Source organism: Danio aesculapii, chromosome 5 (assembly GCF_903798145.1).
Source record: "Danio aesculapii chromosome 5, fDanAes4.1, whole genome shotgun sequence".
NCBI lineage: Eukaryota > Metazoa > Chordata > Actinopteri > Cypriniformes > Danionidae > Danio > Danio aesculapii.
Window position 1 is genome coordinate 62,400,006 of NC_079439.1, and position 24,399 is coordinate 62,424,404.

Genomic DNA, 24,399 nt, shown 5'->3' on the forward strand with positions numbered 1-24,399 from the left:
GGCTATTGACGTCAAATACTGACATTTACTTGTCAGGTATGGCAACAGAAATCCAATGTCTGATAGACGTCATAGTGGTACGTCCACAGCGTCAAGCTGTAACATCATTAAATGTTGATATTTGGTTGATTTTAGGTTGGATGTTGGACATTGATGTAGGCCTGACGGATTCTGATGTCAACCCGATTTTCATTTCCAAACAAAATGTAACGTGAGGGTACAATGTCAATCTGACCTCATGTTGACGTCTTGTGCCTGCTGGGTGTTTTAGGCCATTTCGGTCATCATACAATAAACATCTGTCATCTTCTCATCAGTGACATGCATCTAAACCAGGGGTGTCCAAACTGCGTCAATCAAGCTCTTTCTAGGTATACTAGAAACTTCCAGGCAGGTGTGTTGAAGGAAGTTGCTAACCAAACTATGCAGGACAATGGCCCTCCAGGCCTGAGTTTGGACACCCCTGATCTAAACCTTCTCTGTGTCATTGTGTGGAAAGATTTTGTACATCTTCTTGGGCACTTTTAATGCTTCCAAACAGTTTGCTGCAATTATAATTCACCCATGTCTTGAGTTCATTAGGATGTGATTTACCTTCTATGTGCGATTTGATTAGACAGGACTCGCAGGACGGATTTTTCTAATCCCCATAGACAAGAAAAATAAAGTAGTGACTGCAGTTTGAAGGAAAGTAAAAGTACAGACACAGCGCTAAAAATGTACTCAAAGGAAAGTAAAATTACAGATTTTGAAAAAAATACTTAGTTAATTACAGTTTCTGAGAAAAACTACTAAATTACAGTAGTTTGAGTATTTAAATAACAATAAATTACAATTATTATTACAATTGTAATTTGTAACTTTACACCACTGATAACATAATATATAAAGTTTATTCTTTTGTATAATGTTGCTCTCTAAAATGTCTGCGAATAAATGTTTTTAAAGGAAGTCTAGTCGCTGTTTCTGTCAGTCTGTCTCATTGTCCTTGCTGCGCCGTGACTCATTGGCTTTCCGTTGCTGCTGAGGTCGTGATGACCCAAAAGCCCCGCCTCATCTGCTCGCTGATTGGCTGATCACAACCGTCTTTAGATAAACACCACTCAGGACGGGTGATATTTTCACATCATCCAGCGATGTGATGGTGCTCGAGATGTGCCTTTGTGCACGATTAAACTCGCTTTGTTGAATGGCGAGGTAGACGGGTTTTTTTAAACAACAGGCAAGGGATAGGTTTTGATTTGTTTTTTTTTTGCGTTACTAGAGCGTTAAAATGCGCGGACGCGTGACAGGCCAGGCCATGGAGTTGCTGGGCAGCGGCGGCTGTAGGATCAGCGTGACCAGGCTCTTTCTGTCCCCGTCAGCCAAAGCAGCCGCTCCGGCGACCGGGGTTCATGGCGTCGGCAGAAGGTTTCGGTCAACATCCTCCATGTCCAGCTACTCGGAGCTGGCTCGGGAGCGGTCCAAAACCGTTACGTCTTTTTACAACCAGTCCGCCATCGACGCATCCGCCGAGAAGGTCAGTCACCGTTTGTAGACGGTTTTACATCAGCTGTAGTATCTTCAGCCTATGAGTGGAGGTCTAAAATGCACCAACGACCCGAAATTTACTGTTTCTCGTGACACTGACCACCGGAACTACACCACACAGGCCTTTATCATTATTTAGTGTTAAATTTCCGTAGTACAATTGGTAAGTTATTTACTAACATACAACGTGAATATTCATCCAGAGAATCGCCTTTTAGCAGTTTAGCTGCTAGTAATAGGTACGTTATCACATAAACACATTTACAGTAACCATAAAAAGTAGAACACAAAATAGTTGTGAATGCTTGAAGGCAAAGTTCACCCAAAACTGAAAATGCTCTCAGCCTTTAACGTTATTCAAAATTTCCCTGCGTCACAAACCTGTTTCTTTTTTCAGTTTAACACAAAGTAAGCTATTTTGAAAAATGCTGGAAACCTGTAACCATTGACTTCCATAACATTTGTTTTTTCTACAATAGATGTCAATGGTTACAGGTTTCTAACATTTTCCGAAATATCTTTAACAAAGAAATCTCATAGAGATATGGAACAGTTTGAGGTAGAGTAATTTTACCAGTTTAGATGACCTCTCCCTTTAAAGATGAATGTATAAAACTACTTTCTCAGCCATTTTAAACAGTAAACCACTGCAGTGGATGTTAGTCAGCTGACAAACCACAAATCAAGTGCCCAAATACTTTGCTGAAACGAATATATATTCATTTGTCGAGCAGTGTTTGAAAGTTTTACTTTACTCCCACAGTGTTCATAAACACAAGCTCAGAAAGATTCATAAACACAGACAAACATCTAGTATTAGGTGTCAGCAGTTAAACAACTATGAGGTCTACATGCACTGGTCACGCCAAGGGCAACAAGTTTCATGAGGATCCCAGCCATTTTACACTTATGTTTTATTAATTGTATTAATGTGTCAAAAAAGTGCATCTGATTGTCCATCTTGCCTGGATTCTTCTGTTGTGCATGATATCCTTATGTAACCTGACCTACTTTGTGCATCTGGGACTACATTAGTGACTCAACAAAACCCAGTGTGATTATTGCTCTGCCACTGCTCCTACTGTACTAATAGGTTCATTAAGCACATTTTCATAATTGAGTCATGGCAGTTAAAAAGTTAACTCAGTTGAAGATTTATTCTTTGCTCACCCACTCAGAACTTTAACCCTGTAAATCTTGACATGCGAATTAAGTCTTATTTTTTATGGAACACTTTGAGTCTGTGGACCTAAAAACTGCATTGCATTGTTTTGTATTGTATTTGATGCATGGCATTTTAGTTTTGTGGGTCATAGATATTGATATAATGAGAATATTGTTCTCATGCTTGATAAGCGAAAAATGGTCGCATTTATTTAGATCCAAATAATATATAGATAATAAATAGCCTGGTGTTGGTGTTGTCATTTTGGTCATTCATTTTTATTTTTATTTTTCAGTAAAGCATGCTAACATCTGAAATGTATGAAGGCAGATCAGTCTCAATAATAATACATTTGCAAAAATAAAATGCATACGCGTACAGCACAATTCACATTTACAAAAACCAATTCGCAAATCCAAATGGCAATTTGTAAATGTGCAAATCCAATTCGTAAATCCAAAGCACAATTCGTAAATGTGCAAATTTAAAACATAAATTCAAAACGCAATTCGTAAATGTGCAAATCCAATTCGTAAATCCAAAGCACAATTCGTAAATGTGCAAATTTAAATTATAATTCAAAACTCAATTCATAAATGTGCAAATCCAATTCGTAAATCGAAAATGCTATTCTTAAATATGCAAACCAGTTCGTAATTTCAAAACACAATTAGTAAATATGCAATTCCAGTTCGTAAATTCAAAACACAATTAGTAAATATGCAATTCTAGTTCGTAAATTCAAAACACAATTAGTAAATTTGCAAATCCAATGCATAAATTCAAAACACAATACGTAAATGTGAAAATCCAGTTCATAAATTCAAAACACAATTAATAAGTTTGCAAATCCAATTCGTAAATGTGAAAAAACAATTAATAGATTAATAAAATCCAAAATCCAATTAATAAATCCAAAACGCGATTCATAAATGTGCAAATACAATTCATAAATCGGAAATACAATTCATAAATCGGAAATACAATTCATAAATCGGAAATACAATTCATAAATGTGCCAATCCAATTTGTAAATCCAAAACGCAATTCCTAAATCCTAAACAAAGTTTGTAAATGTGCAAATCCAATTTATAAATTCACAACACAATGCAGTAAGTAAAAAGCATAAATATTTCCCTAACGTTCACACAAATGCCTCTTAACTTAATACAATAAAAGTGTTTACACAAATATGGATATCAAGTTGTTGAATTGACTTCCGTAACACATTTATACGTTTATGTGTTTTTTAATTAAATTTGTGCATTTATGAATATTGTTTTGTATTTATGAATAGTTTTTTGTTAATGTGAATTGTACGCGTAAAAAAATTATTTTGTAAATGCATTATTACCGAGACTGATTTGGCTCTATATAAATATATTAATACATAGTGAAAAAGAAACTAATGAACCGTTCTCATTTGGCATTAACGTTGTAATCTAAAATAGTAAATATAGATCTGTCCTTTACTACGGAACTCCATGTTCTCCTTTATGTAGTACACTCCCTTACAAATAGTCCTATTAATAAGTGTAACTTTACCTATGAATCTGTCACTGCAAAATCATGTTTATAAAATATAGATATAACAGAATCCCTTAATAAAAATAAATGTCTTCACATTGTTCGAAGTTGACAGAAACCTTGATTTACAGACTGCTGAATGAACGAAATACACAAAGTCTCTCTCATCCCTTCTCAAATCAAGTTATATTTAAAGCATATGCTATTTTTAACAGCAGTGTTCTTTTTGCAGCCTTCTGTCAGACTGACACCAGCCACTATGCTGTATGCAGGGAAGTCTCCTGACGGACAGCATATCTTGGTAATTACACACTCTTGAGCACTGTCCTACATTTTTCCTTACCCACACTGGAGCCGGTCATTTAAAAAAAGTAGCTGTTTCAGCCGTTTGTCTGCACGCAAAATTGTGCAGATTGCAACATTTTTACAATGGAGAAACAAACCCGTTAACAAAATCTCACCTTTAGGTTGGAGAAGAGTTTTAGCTTTATAATATGATCATTAATGCTGGGTTTTAATTGCGTTTTTGTGCTTTAATTCAATACAGAGCAGTGCCAGGTATCTACACAAAGAGCTGCCTGTCCGTATTGCCCATCGCATTAAGGGCTTCCGCAGCCTGCCCTTCATTATCGGCTGCAACCCAACCATTCTCCAAGTGGTGAGTTTCCCTTCGTCTCTAAAGGACTTCGCTGTTATTATTCATTCTGTTGTGATGGGTTGAGTTACCGTCTCTTCTACAAGCTGGTTAGTTAGAGAAGCTCCCCTGTTGATATACTCTCAGTGGGGATATTAGGTGATGAGGAGTTGGAAGTGGTGCAGTTTGGTACAATATTGTACAGTTTTCAGACAGAGCATTGAATTGAACTTGTTTGATCAAACTCCTGCTGTTCTGCAGTCACATCTTTTCGAACATGATCCTGCTTGAATGCTTCAAATGGAGTCCTGGTATTGATTTGGGTGGATAGTAAATGGTTTATTGATATGCAGTGGCTAAATATAGTGCATAGATAAGTTTGCTGACCAGAGAGTGTGATTTGCCTCAAATCAACTTAATGTTTGTATTCTTTAATAAAAAACCACATTACAGCGCTTGTTTTTGGTGCTGGATACAAAAAGAATTATTGTTCATTAATTAGTTTATTTATTTATTTTATTATTATTATTTATTTATTAATTTTGTATTCATTAGTTATTTTTAAAAATATATATTTATTTATTATTTTTATTATTTATTTATTATTTTTAAAATGTATTTATATATATTTTTTATTTAAAAAAATGTGTGTATATATATATATATATATATATATATATATGACCATGTGGACCTACAAAAGAGTTTATTTGGTCTTAAATATATATTACTTTCACCTTTTCATGCAAGGTAACCAACATTATAAAACAAAAAAACATTTTTCAAATTAGGAAAATATTATTATACATGTGTCCAGCTGATAAAATTAATTTAAAATTAAAAATATGTCTAAAAATCAAGTAAATAAATATTTTGGGGCTGCACTGTGATTCTGAAATATTTTAATGTCATCAAATGATTCTAATTATAAAATAAAATTGTCTGACAAGATTTATTGTTATACTGAACAGTATTTTAGTAGGTGTCTTCTAGGCATGAGCTGGTATAAGATTCTGAAGGTATGATAGCCTTGGATAAAAATATGATATTGTGATTGCTGCTTAAAAATTATTTCTATTCAAATATCTGGGTAAAAAAGCAAACAACTTTTCCCTCCATTGAACACAATATATTTTATTTTAAGAATTATTTATAGTATTTTGGAACAGCAAACATGTCCAGCTATTTTTTTTTTTAAATCATTGACTTTTGCTCTTTTTATTAGTTTTAAAAGCACTGATTTCTTTACAACACATAAGAACTTGCATATATCTTAGGAATGGCATAATTTTAGTGGTTTTCAAACCTTGACTGTTCCAAATCGCTAGAAACTGGTCATCGTCCCATGCCTAGTCTCTTCTCTGGGTTTCAGCAACAGTAAGTATATAGTACATAGTAGTATATAATAAAGAATAATAAACTTACAGGCTGAATGTTGGAAAGAGTTAAAAAAATATCAAGAATTAATACTCTTTTACAGCTAGGATTCAATTGATCAAGCTTGAACATTTACAATGATACATACAAGGTGTTTCTGTTACAAATAAATGCTGTTCTTGTACAGTTGAAGTCAGAATTATTAAACCCCCTGAATTACACCCCCCCCCCCCCCCAACAAATTTCTAAACATAATAGTTTTAATAACTCATTTCTAATAACTGATTTATTTTATCTTTGCCATTATGACAGTAAATAATATTTAACTAGATATTTTTCATACCTGCACTATACAGCTTAAAGTGACATTTTAAAGGCTTCACTAAGCAGGTTAGCGTTAGGGTAATTAGAAAAGTTATTCTACAGAACAAACCATTGTTATACAATAATGAAAAAACACATGGCTTAAAGGGGCTAATCATTTTTACCTTTAAAATTAAAAACTGCTTTTATTCTAGCCGAAATAAAACAAATAAGACTTTCTCCAGAGGAAAAAATATTATGAGACATACTGTGAATATTTCCTTGCTCTGTTAAACTTCATTTGGGAAATGTTTAAAAAATAAAAAAATTCAAAGGGGGGGCTAATAATTCTGACTTCAACTGTACATAAAAAGTCGTTTAATTTTTGTTGCCATGCTTAAGGTGGTAGTTCACGCTAAAATGATTACATTTACTCACCTTCCACTTGTTAAACTTGCATGATTTTTTTTTCTTAGTTTAACACAATGGAAGATATTTTGAGGGATGTTGGAAAGCAGCAGCCATTGACTATAGTGTAGTATAGTATATATCCATGGTTTTTTTTGTTCCTTTAGTTGTCAATGGCAGCTGGTTCAGCATTCTTCAGAATATATTGTTTTGCGTTCATAAAACTCTTACAAGTTTAGAGTCACTTGAGTGTAAGTAAATTTTGAGTGAACTGTCCCTTCAACAGTTTTGCTATTTCATGTTGACTGTAAACTTGGCTTGCTGACTGAGCAGTTGGACATCTACTTCCATTTTTAATTTCTAGCACAAACTGCAAGTTACATATATTTTTCATTCAATTTAATCGCTCTTCAAGATTTCAGACCACAGTTGTGCGCAAAACTCAGTAAAATGCTTCTGTTTTGAATTTATTTTCAAAATTAATGATATTATTATTGAATACAGTTACTTTAAAGACAGCAAAACAGTTTTGTAAAAGAGCTGAACATCACTATTTGAGAATATTTGCAGGTTTTCATTCATTTTGATTCCAAGAAGTTTAGCAAGGACCCTACATGTCATGTCCTGGTTTCCTTGAGCCGTTTCTCTCTACATTAAAATAACTTGAATAACAATGTTTTTTGGTTTAATGGTTCATTGACAGGCAAAACAGTAAGACAAAGACTATAAGCAGAAATTGCATAAAGGTCTCCTCCCCTTTCTTCATCTTGTTTACTTCCTTTAGTAAGTTCTCCTCCTCCTGTGAACTTTTACCCACATCTGCTTCTACAGAGAGTCTCGCCTGCTGTTGTTTTGTTTTCTACGAGGACGACAAACTCAGCCTGGTTCAGTTTAAAAGTATTCAGAACAATTCATTCAACAACACTGATGTAGTTAAATGCTACAATCAGCCATAATGCAGTACACTAAACAAAATTCTTGCTGCTTGTTCAAACAGCTTAGTTAAAATGAGCTGAATCAACACAATCCTTGAGTTTTGTTTAGCTTTTTGGTGGACTCCACAGAAAACTATGAAGTGCTGTTTATAACGTTTTGTCTTTTTTTATTTGTTAATTTTATACGTTTTCTGCAGATGTGCTCCCCTACAAAATTATCCCAATGAATGTAAAACTATGCATTCTGTCCAAATACTTACTCAAGTCATGTTGTAAAATTTTAGTCCATTCATTCATTTTTCTTCAGCTTAGTCTCTTATTCATATCACAATAAATATCACAGAAAAGTAAAACATTGCAATGTCAGTTTTTTCCAGTATGGTGCAGACCTAGTTATAATGTTACCAAATATTTACTTTGTTCTTCAAAGCATCATGGGAAAAAAGTATCAATGTTCTTCAAATATATTAAGCGACTAAACTGTTTTCAACATGGATGTTAGCAGAAATTTTCCTGTTAAATCAGCATTTAAAAGTGATTTCGGTAGGATTATGTGACTGGAGTAATGATGCATTAAATGAATAAATTCTATTTTAAAATGTATTAAATAAAACTAGTAGTTTTAAATTGTACTTTTTTTTTTTTTACTCATTTTAGATTAAATAAATAATTTATTATTATTATTATTATTATTATTCCCAAAAAGGCATAACTTGCCAAACCCAAACGTTTGCTGGTTTAGCATTTCATCTATTTTTACTGGGAAAAACAGGTTGTGTTTTTATTTATTCATTTTTTTTAAATCACAATCTATAAATGAAAAGTGTAAATTAGAAAAATGTTGAAACTTATGCATTTTTACATTCAAAACTAGCATGTTTATTTCTTCCGGTCACAGTTTCTTTAAAATGAAACATTGTTCCTCGAATCCACTAAAGAATGTAAGCCATGTGCTTGTGGAGGGTTGCTGAGGGGGCCACGAATGGGTTTCATGCGAGGATGAAGCACTAAGCCTCTGGGAAGACCAGCTCTAGGAAATGCACCACAGCATTTGTTACCCATGTATTGTACTTATGCATTCTCTCTCTCTCTTCTTTCTCCACAGCATGAGCTTTATATCAGGGCCTACCACATGCTGAGCGACTTTCCAACTGTAAGTTGAGCAAATCTGTTCACATTCATTCATAGTCAGCTGTCGCACATTTCCATAATTAATTTTGTAACCGAAGAGGCCTTTGAGTTTATGTATGAACTCGGCCACTGTAGAAAATTGGATGGAGGTGTATAGCGTTTCACCACTGAAACATAAGTCTTTGTTGATGGACTGACTCACTGTGTGAAATGCTGGCTAATTAATATGGCTCATGATGTGAGTTTGGTTATCATCCATCATCAAATCCTATGTTTTACAGTATCTGATAGCTGATTGATACTGCAATGCATGAGTCAAATGTACACACCTTCTCATTGTTTGATATTTTGCACCACATTGTATTGTAATGGCTATGTCATCCAAATTATAAAATGTCAGGCATGTATACAAACATTCAAATATATATGTTTGTGTGTGTGTGTGTGTGTGTGTGTGTGTGTGTGTGTGTGTGTTTTACAAGCCAAAATAAATGCAGTAAATCATTAATAAAGTTTAACATTTAACTTATTTAATATTTTTCTTAATATATTTTTTAACATTTTGTGCAGATACAATATCATATCCATACAAAAATGAGTAACGCACTGTTCTGCTTTTTCACAACTAAGAAATAATGACCATAAAAACAATGTTACAATAGTTATTCTATTTAAACATATCTTAAAATATTAATAATAATGGTGGCAAATGTTTTCAGCGGTTTTTAGTTCAACATGATAAATCCAAACTAAATATAATATGCTAATTTGCAGCTCAAACGTTTCTTATAACGTCTAAATACTGTACTGCTTATTATTTTTCTTGTAGAAACTGTAACTTCCAGCATTCTTTAAATTATAAACTTCAAAAGAACTGCATTTACTTGTAAAAAAACCTTTTAATCAATTATTATTGAATGCATTCTTGCTGAATAAAAGCATTGATTTCCATGGGGGAAAATGCTGCCCCCAAACCTTTGAATAGTGCAAGTTTTTGCCTCTAAATTTACTCAGTGGAAAGAACCTTTTCTCCTTTATCCAAAACTGATTTTCCATACTATCCATTCATTCAATCATTTTCTTTTCGGCTTAGTCCCTATATTAATCTGGGGTCGCCACAGCGGAACGAACCACCAACTTATCCAGCATATGTTTTACGGAGCGGATGCCCTTCCAGCTGCAACCCATCACTGGGAAATACCCATACACACTCATTCACACACATACACTACGGACAATTTAGCTTACTCAATTCACCTATACCACATGCAATTTGCGACCTTCTTGCTGTGAGGCGATTGTGCTACCCACTGCGCCACCTTGCTGCCCAAACTATCAATTTCAGAAATATTTTTGTAAGAAGTCATAGGCAAAATTATATACAAATTAATAACAAGATTTACCTTATTAACTTTTAGATAGAGTCTGCGAAACCATATGTAGATCAGGGGTGCGTTTCCCAAACAACGACATAACTCGTGGCTGAACTTTTTTGGGAAAAGACCGATGTAGTGATGAGTGTTTCCCAAAACCCGTCGCAGATCCATTGTTTGAACCACGTTAGTTAAAAAGTAAAACGCCCATAATGATGGTCTAAACAGGGTGGTAACAACTTCTTTAGAGAAGAACGCCATAAATTCTTTGTGAAAATTATATTGTTTTACAAGCTCGCACATTTAAAAAAAAAATTCAATCTTAGTTTTGGTAAAAACATGCACTTGTTTTCCACATTATTTGAAATATATGTAAATGGCACATATAGGGCCTGTGTTTCCTTTACAAATATTATTCAGAACATTACATATTCTACTCTAAAACACTTACAAAAGCTAACACGTATTCTAATATCATATATAAATCATATAAATAAATAAATAAAAAGGATATTTATTAAGAAATAAAATTTATTATTTATTAGGAAATTAAACAAATGTCAAAAGGCCCATGTCATATTCAGATACAGATAGTTAATAAATAACTCATTATAAGTTAAAAGCGTTAACATGCTATGTTTTTTTTGTTTTCACAAGCTTTGGAGACGTAACATAAATTCCGCTTTTAAATAATAGGTCACCTATAGCTTTCGTCATGAGCCATGGCTGTGTTCAAAATGACATCAGTGTTTTCAAAGTGCACTGCGAAGGGAGCGCAATTGTAAACATGAAAATGGCTAAACTGACATGTAAAAACACTTTGAAAGCAAATTACACCTAAAAATTTTGAAAAAATTATTCCAAGTTTACATGTTAAAAGGTTCGAAAGGAATAGGGCATAGGGGGTATAACTGGGAATAGAACACAGCCAGAACCTATGTTTCTAACTACAGCTCCGAAGGTGTAGTTGCAAGCGTACAAGTTTGTGACGCTTTTTTGCGAATGTTTGTTGGAACGATGGATTTGGGAAATGCCAAATCAACAAACTATGTTTGTAACGACAGAGCTTGCGACCTTAGTGGACTAACGATGGTTTTCGGAAATGCACCCCAGTTTATTTGTTTGGTTAGAAACCACATAGTAAGGGTTTATTCATCTGTAATGACTATAAATTGTATTTTTCAGTAAAAAAAAAAAAACTTAAAATTTTACTATTAAACTAATGTTTTAATCCTCAGATTCAAGACCAGGACACTGAGGCTCGCTATAGTAAGATGGTAAAACAGCTTCTTGATGATCACAAAGATGTTGTCACCATGTTAGCTGAAGGATTCAGGGAATGTCGTAAACACATATTGGTAAGATTTCAAAAACCCTTGCATTTTGTCCCCTCCCCCCTTTTTACTACATATTATTATAATTTTCTTAATATTCAGTACATCGGAGATACTTTTTAATGTGTTCCTTTTCTGTATGTTTAGGATGAGATGCTAGTTCGTAATTTCTTGGACACAACGCTGACGTCTCGTCTGGGCATCCGCATGCTGGCCACACACCACATTGCCCTGCATGAAGATAACGTACGTCTCTTGCTTAATAGTTTTCTTTCACATTTTCAGATTACACCTGTTATGAATGTTCCCAATAATTTTCTTATCACGATATATTATATTATCACGATATTGACCCAAGCGGCAAAAAAGGTTACTTTTAACAGATATAATGCAGTGTATTGCTTTATTGTATATACATGTTTTGAGTAAATGAATGTTTGAAACGACTTAAATTGGATGATAAAGATTTAATAGTTTATCAATTTTATAGTAATATTTCATTATATAATATTTTATAGGAATATTTAATCATATTAAACTTTAGGTAACGCATTCAAATCAGCAGTGAGAAATCGATATGTTAAAGGTAATTTAAAAAAGCAGCTGAATTTAATTAGTTATTAACTCCATATAATGAAACGATTATGACTTTTGATTTTAATACATTATTAGGCTTTAGCTAAGAAATTAACATTATTTAAGATCAAGGCCCTTTCCACATGAGCACAGGTATTTTCAAAAGTGCTTTTTTCATTCACGCTTTCGCTGTTTTTCCACATGAAAACGGACTATTGAATGACTGAAACCCAAATTTTCTAAAAACTCCGACCAGGGTGAACATTTTCAGAAACTCCAGGTACAGTGTGGCCACTACAACCAGAGTTTTCTTTCTGATTGACCAACACAACTGGGTTCGTATCAGACGTTAAAGACGCGAATGAGGCAAATTCTGTCGTTCACACTGCGGGATGGTAATTTGCTCTGTTTACACGTTTGCATTGACTTGTATGTAATTTACTCGTGAAAATGCGTAAATCCCCATTTGGTGTGAACCCAGCTTAAGTGTCATTATCTCCGCTATTCAAAGAAAAAAATGAAAGCAGGGAAAAAACCCATTTATAAAAATACCAGTGTAGATTAACTGATTATATTAAGTAATTAACGCATTAAATTAGCCGATGTCAAATGCAATATTACAGAGGTAGAGAACAAAAGGCCTATAAATATTCACAGAATTTTTAATGTTGTTGATCAGATTAACATGTCAAAATAAATCAAGTTATTTGGTACTGTGACAAACAACAACTGCAAATACAACAATCTGAATACTATTAATAATTTAAATAATGCATAATAATTCCATTTTAAGTGCTCATCATATCAGTATTGTGCATGTTCATTATCATGATATATTGAATTATTGCATATCGCCTACTACTAGTGATTAGATTTTAAAATGATTTACATTTAAAGAAAATACAATTGGCTGTGAACAGAATGTGAATCCATATTGGGAAGTGTTCCAGTTTCTCTTTAAAATGCCTGCGAAGACAGGGGGACATGACCGCAGAAAGAGCAATGTGCTCTTCAGCCGTTTGTCTGACCAGTGACATAAGTGTCTCGAACTGGCAGCCAAGTGGGCCAACAATGTTTTCGCATGACCCACATGCGTCGACTAAATATACACATCTGCTTTAAAATAACAAAAAGATCTGCTGCAACGCGCTTTCGCTTACTTGACAGACCCTCTAGAATTTCACCATTCTGTGATCACCGAATTTAACGCAAAATCAAGCAAATGTTACAACATTTTGGGCAAGATTGCAAGTGATTTTCACATTGTCGCATTTTCCAACGTATTTTGGCAAGTCAGTTTAAATAAAGCACCATCTGCATTGCTTTACATTCAAAAACAGAATAATATTTGTGAACAGAGAGTGCTCGTCTGGTGTGCAAAGTCTTGAGTAGGCATGTGCCGGTATCACATTTTCATGCTGCGATTAATTGATTGAGCTTTTATCACGGTATACGGTATTATCACGATATTGTAATTTTACTAGAGAAACAGGTAAAAAAAACACAAAAAACTTCAATTTCGTCAACTTAGTAACTTTAATAACTTTTTAATTAACTAAAAGTACTTCAAACTTTTAAATACAAATAAATATAAATAAAACAATACACAATATAAAAGTAAACTTGAGCAATTATATCAAAGTGAATGTGCAAAGGGAAACCGTCTTCGATCAGCAATCGTGGAATGAACTGCCAACTATTCCAGCATGTTTTATGCAGCAGATGCCTTTCCAGCCACAACCCAATATTGGAAATCACCCATACACACTCATTCACACACACTCATACACTACAGCCAATTTAGCTCATTCAATACACTATTCACTCAGCCTATATTCAATAATAAACATAACAAAAACTGCCTGCTAATGCATGGGTAAATCTTCAAAGGGAACAGTGTTACATTTTAACCTCTTTCACCTCATCCTGCTTGCTGTTTCACTATCTAAACAATGAAAACATAATATAAGGCAAATTTGATTAATTTTGATATTATGATTAACAGACACCAAACAGCCTCGTGTAGCTGCATATTTTTATGAGCATCATCTTCACACTGCATATTTATAACAAAACAGGGCTTAAATATAACTGTCTCCTTTCATTTCTATTGAAAAGAATGAACTTTACCCTGTCTCTTTTGCAGAATATCAGTTTTAATAACCAATAATGGCCATTATAACAGTATAACGTACATTAAATTTAAACGATAAAGGTTAGCAATCAGTCAATGTGCAGAATCAGTGTATGTGGTTACATAAATTAATATATTAGCTTATCTTTGCACTCAGCCAAAACAGTTAACTGAGAACAAGTGATTCAAAAGACATAAGAATTGTTAGATAGAGACAACAAGATGAATTCAATATCACGTTTAACAACTATAGTGAGATGAGATCATCCAGCAGATGAACTGTCTGACATGCACTATACTCTCACCTGGGGTTTATCCTTACCCGCTGAACTAGTGGCTGCAGCTCTGGGCAGAGAGTGTGTGGTCACGTGATTTGCGTTTTTAGCCGTGTACTAGAATGAACAGAGAACTTTTCAGAATCGCTAAATGAAACGCCGGTGTATTTCCCGCGATTTCTCTGCGCCTCCCTTGCGTTTCTTCTCTCTGACTCTCGACTATTTTGACAAATACACACAGACGACGCACGCTCACACGGAGTCCAAAATAGGAGTTTGTGATTGGGCCAGCCCAATGTCAATACCGAAAAGAGCCAATGGGCTGCAGTGTCACATGGGCCGGCCCGGTCTGTCTGTCCGGGAAAAAAAGCATCTACTTTCAGAGAGTCACAGATCACAGCAGCGTCAATCAATAAGGCAGAAAAAAACGATAGGCTGCTAAGCCTTTTATGGGCCGATCAAATCATAAGACGATGATCAGCCCGGCCCAAAAAGTACGTCGGCCCACCGGGAAAGTGCCCGGTTTGCTAGATGGCCAGTCCGCCCCTGCGTGTGAGGACCCTGCATGCACACAGGGCTTCTACATGTGGGGATTGTTTACATCAGAGTGCGCATCAGTTCTGCGCAGCATATACGCAGTGTTTCTTCAAGCGGTTGATGGAAAATAAGCTAAGGCGCGTTCTAAGAATATAAATTCGGATCTATTATTTTTCACGGTATTTTGAAGTGCCCGCAATAACAATATCGTGCATATTCATTACCGTGATTAATCGCATTACCGAATACCGGCACAAGCCTAGTCTTGAGTTGTCAATACACACTTCTCGTCTGGTGTGTGAGCCGTGTCATGATGTTATCACAATGCACATTTAGAGCCTGTTGGAACTATAGGCCACATGAGATGGGTAAATTGCTAAACTTGTGTGTGTGTGTGCGTGCGTGCGTGCGTGCGTGTGTGTGTGTGTGTGAGTGTATATATATATCTCTATCAATGAATCTTTTGGTAAAATTGTAGCCTTTTGGTAAAATCTCTCTCGTTTGCACACACACATAGGCGTTTACGCTCATCTTTCCATTAATGTCTTTTAATAGCCATCAAAAAAACACAGATGACTTTAGCATTTCTTTTTAAACAATCAATCTCAATTCTTTATATTAATTCTAGAAATCAATGGTTATTGAGGTCAAAAAATTTATAACGATATAATAAATGCTGCAAATTTGCAATAAAATTTACTCCCCGAAAATAAAAGTTGCAAAGGTCAGTTTTATTATTATTATTATTATTATTATTATTATTATTATTATTATTGTTATTATTGTTATTATTATTATTATTACAAAATCCTGGAGGGACTGACTTGGGGAGACAATCATTGGTAGATTGTTATAATTTAATAATATCTATTATTGTCAAAAAACAAGTAGGTTGATTTTACCAAGACTAAATTACTGAGATAAAGGGTACAAATTGTCTTAAGTTTCAATAAGATTGTATAGTGATTTGTGGGCATTTATTTTATTTTTTATTTTTTGTGATCAATTTTTATTAAACAAATAAAAGGAAACAAATCAGAGCCAAAAACAAGAAAATAAAAACGCATAGAAATTATTAATATAAATAAATTTACCTCTGCATTACTTATTATAGTTAAGGATAACTGCTATTTGTACTTAATACAATGTTCAAATTGGCATGCAAGTTATGCAGTTTACTATATTGAGCTTATCCAGAATCAATCTAGCTTAAACTTCACTCAGTGTTTTGCATATTTGAAAGAGGAGATCTTAAATTAAAATAATAGGTCAGCTTGCCTTAAACATTATTTTCATTAGCTGTTATTTTGAAAATTGATGACTAAAATACTACATGAATGCGTTTAAATTTGAAATGCAACTCATGTAATGGGTCATGTTCCAAACAATAGGTTGCATTGATGTTTTAAATGAACTGTTGTCAAAATAAAGTGTCAAAATGTTGGTAAAATAATGTTAATCATAACTGTGTAATAGTGTTGTCACGATACTGAAATTCGATACCAATCGGTACTGAAATTTTAAAAACGTCCATTTCCCGCTAACATTTGAGCATTCTCAAACACCGTTGATTTGTCATTGTGTTCACATGCTCAACAGAAATGACTGTGAATTGGCCGTGAAGGTCATCAGTTTACCAAACTCAACGCTGTTTACTTGGTGAAACCACAGATACAGGGACACTGGAGTGTTTCAAAGTCACATTGATCAGCTGGTTTATCTATAAGCTGACGTAAGAGCGATCCACTGATGAATCGTGGCTTTAAAACACTCCAGTGTCCCTGTATATGTGGTTACAGCGCTAAAATGTTCTCGTAATGGATGTGAAAAGGTTCGCAAAATGGACGTTTTTAACATTTCAGTATCAATTGGTACCAAATTCCAGTATCGTGGCGTGTAACGAATATTCATGTAAACTAAATTTTATTGCATTTTATATTTTAAAAATTTATTGCTGACAAATTGGTTAAGCTTACCAATATGTTAGTATAGAGATTTAAATTGATAATAAATTAGTATTTTGGGAGTGATCTTTAAATATAGTCTTTTAATATGCCGTCAATTCTTCTTCTTATTATTAATATTATGCTTTTGATGTGTAAACTTGTTACTCTGAATGAAATATTTATAAGTTTTTGTAAATCATGGTGAAGTGTCATGGTAAATCGTGGTAAAGTATCTATGTTGGTGAAATAATGTTAATCATAACTTTTGATGCATAAACTTGTTTCTGTGAATAAAAGTTTTGTTTGAGTTTATTCTGTAAATCATGGTAAGATCATGAAGTGTCATGGTAAATCATGGTAAAGTGTAATGGTAAATCATGGTGAAGTGTCAATGTTGGTAAAAAAATTTTTTTAATTCTCACTGTAACGAATGTTCATTTTTAAAATTATTATTATTATTATTAATATGCTTTGGATGTGTAAACTTGACATTTTAGCCATTTTTTTTATGTAAATCATGGTAAAAATATATGATAGTAATTTTTGCTCAAAAAATAAATGTAAATTAGCAAAATACAAATTTTTCTCTGTAGATACAAATGAGTTTTTACAAAATATGATGCTTGAAAACCTTTTTTGATCCATATATAGAAAGTATAAACTGCATTTCAGTCTAGTCGGCACATTTCTGCTGTAAAACTGTTTATACAACTATTCTGCCGGATAGTGGATGCTTACTAAATGGATTTGTGTCTTGACTATTTGTTTTTTCTCTGCACTATTTCAGCCTGACTTTGTAGGGATCATATGCCGCCGCTTGTCCCCCAAAAAGATCATCGAAAAATGGGTTGATTTTGCTCAGTGAGTATATGTCTTTATTTGTGCTTCCTTCTGTTTGCCATCTGCCAGTCCTGCTGTCTGTTTGCATATGTGAGTGCTTAAGACTCGAGGAGTGTTTTAGGAGGCTATTAAAAAGCTTTTTGCAGTGCTATCAGCATAGTCTGCACCATTTACAGCCGTGTGTATGTATATATGTCTGGTCTGTTTGCTCAAGTAAAGGGTCAAAGCCCAGATCTCATTTGTGATTTGCCAAGAAAAGTGTTAAAGGTCACTGTCCAACTACTGTTCAGCATTTGCAAAACATTCTTTAAAAGGAGTATTTACTTGTGCTACATGAGTTTAATGTGTCAACAGTAGAGAAATGATTTGCAGTGAGTGATGTACGTGTAAACATTACTTTAACTGCTCACTTCTGCAATGATTAAACTATAAAAATATAGAGAGTAATAGAAATAGTATTTTTGGATTTAAATGTATATAAGTATAGGTTAAGAAAATTTCAATATTTTCTGGTGCATGCAGGTAATGAATGAAACTGGAAAAAAAAGCATTAGCTGACTACGCATAAAAACCTTCTTGTTGACATTTTAAAGACGTTTTTTAATTTGAGATCAAAGTTTTATTTTTTTTAATTGAAAGAGGAAACTGGAACTTGGGTTTTCATGAGGCTCCTGACCATGTTCATTTCCTGATGAAGGCTGTATGCAGGAACTAAGTGTGTGTTCAGACTTGGCAGGCTTAGTTCAGTCAAAACAAACTCTATGTGGTTCATATGAACAAAGTTTAGCTTTTCCACTGTGTGGTATGGCTCTGTTTGGCACAGCTCAATTTTGGGGACTTTTTCCACTACTTTTTGTTTTTTAGTACCACTTCAGATGAAGTTCCAAGTGAGCCAGACTATTGTTAATATACATTATGTATACACACTGCTAATCACCAATTGGTCAGATATTCATCACTAAAACCGCTGGCTTAACTGTAAACTTTGCCTTCTGAACCCTGGTGCACACACCATGGAAAAGGATTCTTTGTCCACTTCCAAACTAATTCTAGTGCAGTTTGAATGAAACATGAATGCAATTCAGAGCAAAGGCCTGTTTATTTAGCAACCACTGTGGGTAATTTCTTGGTTTTCTTCTTTTATGGCATATTTGGAGTTTAGTGCAAGAATGCCCTCAATGGAGGAGATTTACTACTGATCTCAGAACCATGCTTCCCTGACAAGATGTGCATGAGAATTGCATTTTGTTTGTTTTTTAAGTTTGAATTTAGGGTTCTTGTAAGTTATATACAGTTGAAATTAAAATTATTAGCCCTTCTGTGCTTTTTAAAAAAACTTTTTTTTAGTCTCTGTTTTATTTGGCTAGAATATAGCATTTAAAAAAAAAAATTTAAGGTCAAAATTATTAACCCCCTTCAGCAATATTTTTCGATCGTCTACAGAACAAACCATCTTTTCCAGTGTTTCCTTTAGAATTTTTTCCAGCTGTGGCGGCAGGCCTTTTTTGTACACAGATCTACCAACCACCTGTGGCATTATTTCAATCACAAATGTCGTGAGCGCAGTATTAGAAGTCAAGATTGCATTTATGTAATAGCCTACAGCATGCGGATCTCTTTGCTTGCGCGCCGATTTCCTCTGCTCGTGCACAAATCTTCTTGCACGCCCCCACAAATATAAGCCACTTCAAGAGCGCGCAGATCTTCTTCTGCGCTCTCAAATAAACGCAGCTGAAGTGCGATTTTGTGCGTTTATGTAACGAGTATGTCTCCAGCATTTATTAGAGTTGCTAGGAATACTTATGAATGCTTCCAATAGACCTACAGAGCAGTATTAATGCGTCCTGAAGTAAAGTGAAACGGCTATACGTCGTGTTTGCTGGCCTCACGCATCGTGTACCTGTCAGTCAGTCAGTCAGCACGTAACCTTAAAGGGTTAAACAAATGACGCACAGCACTACTACGGTTACAGAAAAGTTTGCGCTGTTATAATATGGCCGGATGAATTTTGGCGTGGCGCCCCACCATGGAAGAATGAATGTAGCGGAAACCATGCTTATACAATCACTTGTCTAATTACTGAATTCTATTATCTTGAAAAATATCTAGTAAAATATTATGTCCTGTCATCATGGCAAAGATAAAATAAATCAGTTATTAGAAATTAGTTAGTAAAACTATTATGTTTAGAAATGTGTTGAATAAGCTTCCTGTTAAACAGAAATTGGGGAAAAATATAAAGGGGAGCTAATAATTCAGGAGGGCTAATAATTGTGTTGAAGCAGAGTTGAGCTAAACTGTGCAGGGCTGTGGAGTTTCACACCCCTGGTCTAGACGAAATGAACCAATAGAAGCAAACTACCAGTGTGAACACAGCCGAAAGGATTTTCTCACTTCTGTGTTGTAAAATCTGTCCTCATAAATCATCCTGTGCAAACTGATCTTAATGACCTCAGAAAGCAGAGGAACGACAAGAGGAAGTTTCCCCTCCCAACTCTCTTTATCTTTTTGTTCGTTTGTAAAGGGAAACAAACGGCCGCACATTTCATAATAGCTACAATTTATCCAATTTGACAATGAAAAGAAGAAATTCCTGTTTTCTTCCTTATTTTTTACTCTTAGTTTGCCTCTGATCTGTTTTGTTGCATATCTCAGAGACTTGTCCTCCCATAAATGCTTTTGAAAAGAATTGGGTCACAAGGCAGACAATGTACAGTATGTGCTCACGAGTTTCATGCTTGAGCACTTGAGGAATGTACTGTTACTAAAGCCTCACGTGTATGTGCCATTTCATTGCTTTTTTTTTTTTTTTTTTTAAACCAGTCTCTTATTTTTGGAATAATTATATCTGCATATTTCCATTCTGATCCATAACCAGTTTCTCTGATTCATAATTTACACCACACCGACTTTTTGACAAAATCTGGGTATGTTTACAACACATTCTGACCAGTAATGAATAGGCCTGTCACAATAATCAATATATCAATCAATAATTTTTCAATATCAATCAATCATCTATCATCATATATACAGTAATCATTATTGGTGAGGCAATAGATATAGTGCCCATAAATAAAAACAATTCTAGCAACATTTTAGCTGATTGTGCAACATCTCTATGTCTGGAGGGGTCCGTAGCTATGTTTCCATCCAAAAATGTGAATTAACTTTTTGCGCAAAACTGGATTATTGCATAAAAGACGTGCGAATAAAGCAGCGTTTCCATCCAACGATTCAAAGCAAACAAAATCATCACTTCCTGATTAACTGGCACCAAATATCAAGAGTAAAAACGGAATTTACTGTGATAAGGGATGCTGCGTGAATCTTTCTTCATTTAATAAATGACTTGTGCCTCAGAATAAAATGCTGACACTCAGTTTGAAGAGTTCAGACGAAGCTAGAGTCACAGCAGGTAGAAGCCCTGCCCATGACACGAATCCGTGTCTACTGTGAAGCGAATTTAACGCGCGAATGAAGCGCAGAATGTAAACTCAATTTTCACGCGTCTATTTATGGGCGAATAGTGCAATTTATTCAAGCATGCCACGTCTGGTGTGAACACAGCATCAGTATAGTTAAACTTTAGTATTTACTATAAATCACTATAGTATATTTTCATGTGGGTGTCTGACAACTGAAAATAGATCTGGTAGCAGATATCGTAGCCTCTGTTACTTTTTACATTGCACGTTTTTGTTAACATTTATTATTATTTATTTAGGATATGCATTTTCACATTCTGATTCAGAAGAAATGGATATCAAATTACAAATTTCTATGGGAGCAGAACCATAAACCGCTTTATATGTTAAAATCAATGTCTGAAAATCAATACGAGACTTGACGGGCAGCCAGTGAAGCCGTTTCAGGAGTAATGTGAGACCGAGATGATGTATGTGTCAACACACGCGTGGCAGAATTTTGGATGTATTGTAAAATCTTGAGAGAATTAGCTGGTAACCCTCCAAGCAGAGAATTGCAAAAATCCAAGTGAGATGTGATAAAAGCATGGACAAGTCTTTCAGCATCAGACCCCAAGGGGAAAGGCTATATTTTGAAGATAAAAAAAGGCAGTTTTAGTTCAATGTTTAAATGAGGCTTCAGACTAAGCTGAGCGTCAAGGAGAACACCAAGATTACACACCTGCGGAGATGGTGATAAGACCGACCCATCAACTGTTAACGCAAATTCATTACACCTCTTGATCTTAGAAGGAGTGCCAGTCAATAAAGTCAATAATGAGTGGCATAAAATAGTCTTAAATCGACAATAGTATCGTTTATCATGATATATATTTTGGTGCACTAAATCATACAACAAAAAAATTGATATCCTGACAAGCCTAGTAAGTTGTTGTTTTGATTGATTGTGGCTCTTTTAAGTGGGACTGATTTGGAATTTTTTTTTTTTTATTGTTGTTGTTTGTTTTATTATTGAATATTTTTTTTTATTCATGAAACGCTTTCAATTTTGTATTGTATTGTTTGAGTGGAGGTCAGGTTGCTCTACTTCTGCTCGTCTTATGAAACTCTCACCATTAACCGAGGCGGCAACAGCAGAACTGCCCTGTTCCTCTTCACAGTCGCATGATCAAAGCACGCCCTCAACGACCAGACAAAGACCAGATTTTACTGCCTATGATTGAGACGCTCTCATTCATTAGTGTCAAATTATTTCTGAAATTGCTTTAAACGGCATGAAGCGTTGAAGGCGCCAATTAATTCAGTGCACTCATAGAAGTGCTTGCATTACCTTGCAAGGCAGAAACTGTAGCATGTGCTTTATCTCTGTACGCAGTTACAGAGTATTCGTTATTTATGTTGAGCCAAATGTTTTGAATACAATTAAATTTGATTCTCACAATTAAAAAAAAATTATATTGTGAACTCGTTTCATAGGGAATTGGAGCGTGCAATATTTACTCAAAAAATGATGTTTGCTGTTTGTTCAAACTACTAATTTAAAATGAGCTGAAATAACACAATTCTTGAGATTCTTTTGTGCACAACTGGATTGTTTTTTGTTAAAATCCACTTAAATTTGTAAAAACTAATAAGTTAACTTAATTCCTACATGTTGTCCCAACACAAATCGATTGTGTGGAACCCAGCAGTTTTTTACAGTGTTGGCTTAACACTTGTGAAAATAATACCTAAAGTTTGTAGAGGAGTTATTCACTGTATATTCATTCAAATGATTTATTCAAAACTGCTGATTGTATCATTAATTTATTGGCTATTTACCAAATATTTAAAAACATTAATTCAGGAACAAAACACCAGTGTTATTCTGAGGTTCTCAAATGTTCTGCTTTTGATGTTTAAAATCCATTTAAAACATTTTCACAAATGCCATTCAATATTAGCTTTGAGTCTTGCTTATGCACAGATTTTCAGGAAAACCACCGTCTATCATGGTAATATAAATACATCTTCTATATATAAAAAATAAAAACCCATGCATAGGTTTGCTTTCATAGCTTGAATCTTTTTTTTTTTATCTGGAGAGACTTTAAATGAAATGTTTTTTTTTTAAGTGTGAATTGTTTATCAAAAGAAAACCTTAATGTTTTAGGTTTTTATCTCATGTATTATTTATTGCTGTTTATGTCTTTTTATTGTTATATATATTTTTTTATAATTATACAAAAGTGATATTTATCAAATTTGATCTGGTTTTGCTATGAAGCGGATATGGCAATAACTAACTTTCTCAGAACTTGAGTCATTGGGTTATACTTACTGGGTTCTTTTAGGCTTCATCTTTTGCTGAAAGTTTTATTTTGTTTTTTGAAAAATGAGTAGTACACTCTAACCAACCAATCGGCAACAATATTGAACACCACTAGGAGAATACCATACCTGTCAACCTGTCAATTTTCCTGTATTTTATCCCACTATCATCCCGTTTAAGTATTTTCCTGTATTTCTCCTGTATTTTTTTTAATCTTTCTATGAAAAGTGAAAGCTGGTCTCAAATGTGAAAAACTGCAAAAGCTGTTCAAGAGAATTATGCTTTCGCTTTATTTTGGCTTTAAAGCATGTTAAAATTATTTACTTCATTTCCATTTACAGGGTGTCCACAGGGTTTTAAAAAGGATTAAGTTGATAAATCAATTATGAGAAAATTAAGGCCCTTAAAAGCTATTAAAGTCTTAATCACGTTTTTACGAGGTTATAAACTTTTGTTCGAGCGTTGTCCAAAGTGTTTGACTCCAAAAAAGCATAAATATATTTATTTTCCTCCGGATATTAACAACGGCATGCTCGATCGTCCGGCCAAGCTCCTCCATCCGGGTGATGTGTCGTAATTTGCGACAAATGTGGAAAGGTGATGTGACGCTCTCCACATGTAGCGAAACTATAGAG

General features: G+C 34.3%; 1 protein-coding gene across 1 annotated transcript in view; it reads left to right on the top strand.

The window, feature by feature from the left end:
• The first annotated feature begins 1,105 nt into the window (after positions 1 to 1,105).
• Positions 1,106 to 24,399, top strand: part of bckdk (branched chain ketoacid dehydrogenase kinase) — a 41,195-nt gene continuing 17,901 nt past the window's right edge. Inside the window, exons 1-7 of the mRNA XM_056458627.1 lie at positions 1,106 to 1,519; positions 4,455 to 4,523; positions 4,770 to 4,880; positions 8,985 to 9,032; positions 11,622 to 11,741; positions 11,865 to 11,963; positions 17,973 to 18,046. Of these exons, the coding sequence (XP_056314602.1) occupies positions 1,274 to 1,519; positions 4,455 to 4,523; positions 4,770 to 4,880; positions 8,985 to 9,032; positions 11,622 to 11,741; positions 11,865 to 11,963; positions 17,973 to 18,046 (767 nt within the window). The 5' untranslated portion in view covers positions 1,106 to 1,273. The remainder of the gene's footprint in view (positions 1,520 to 4,454; positions 4,524 to 4,769; positions 4,881 to 8,984; positions 9,033 to 11,621; positions 11,742 to 11,864; positions 11,964 to 17,972; positions 18,047 to 24,399) is intronic.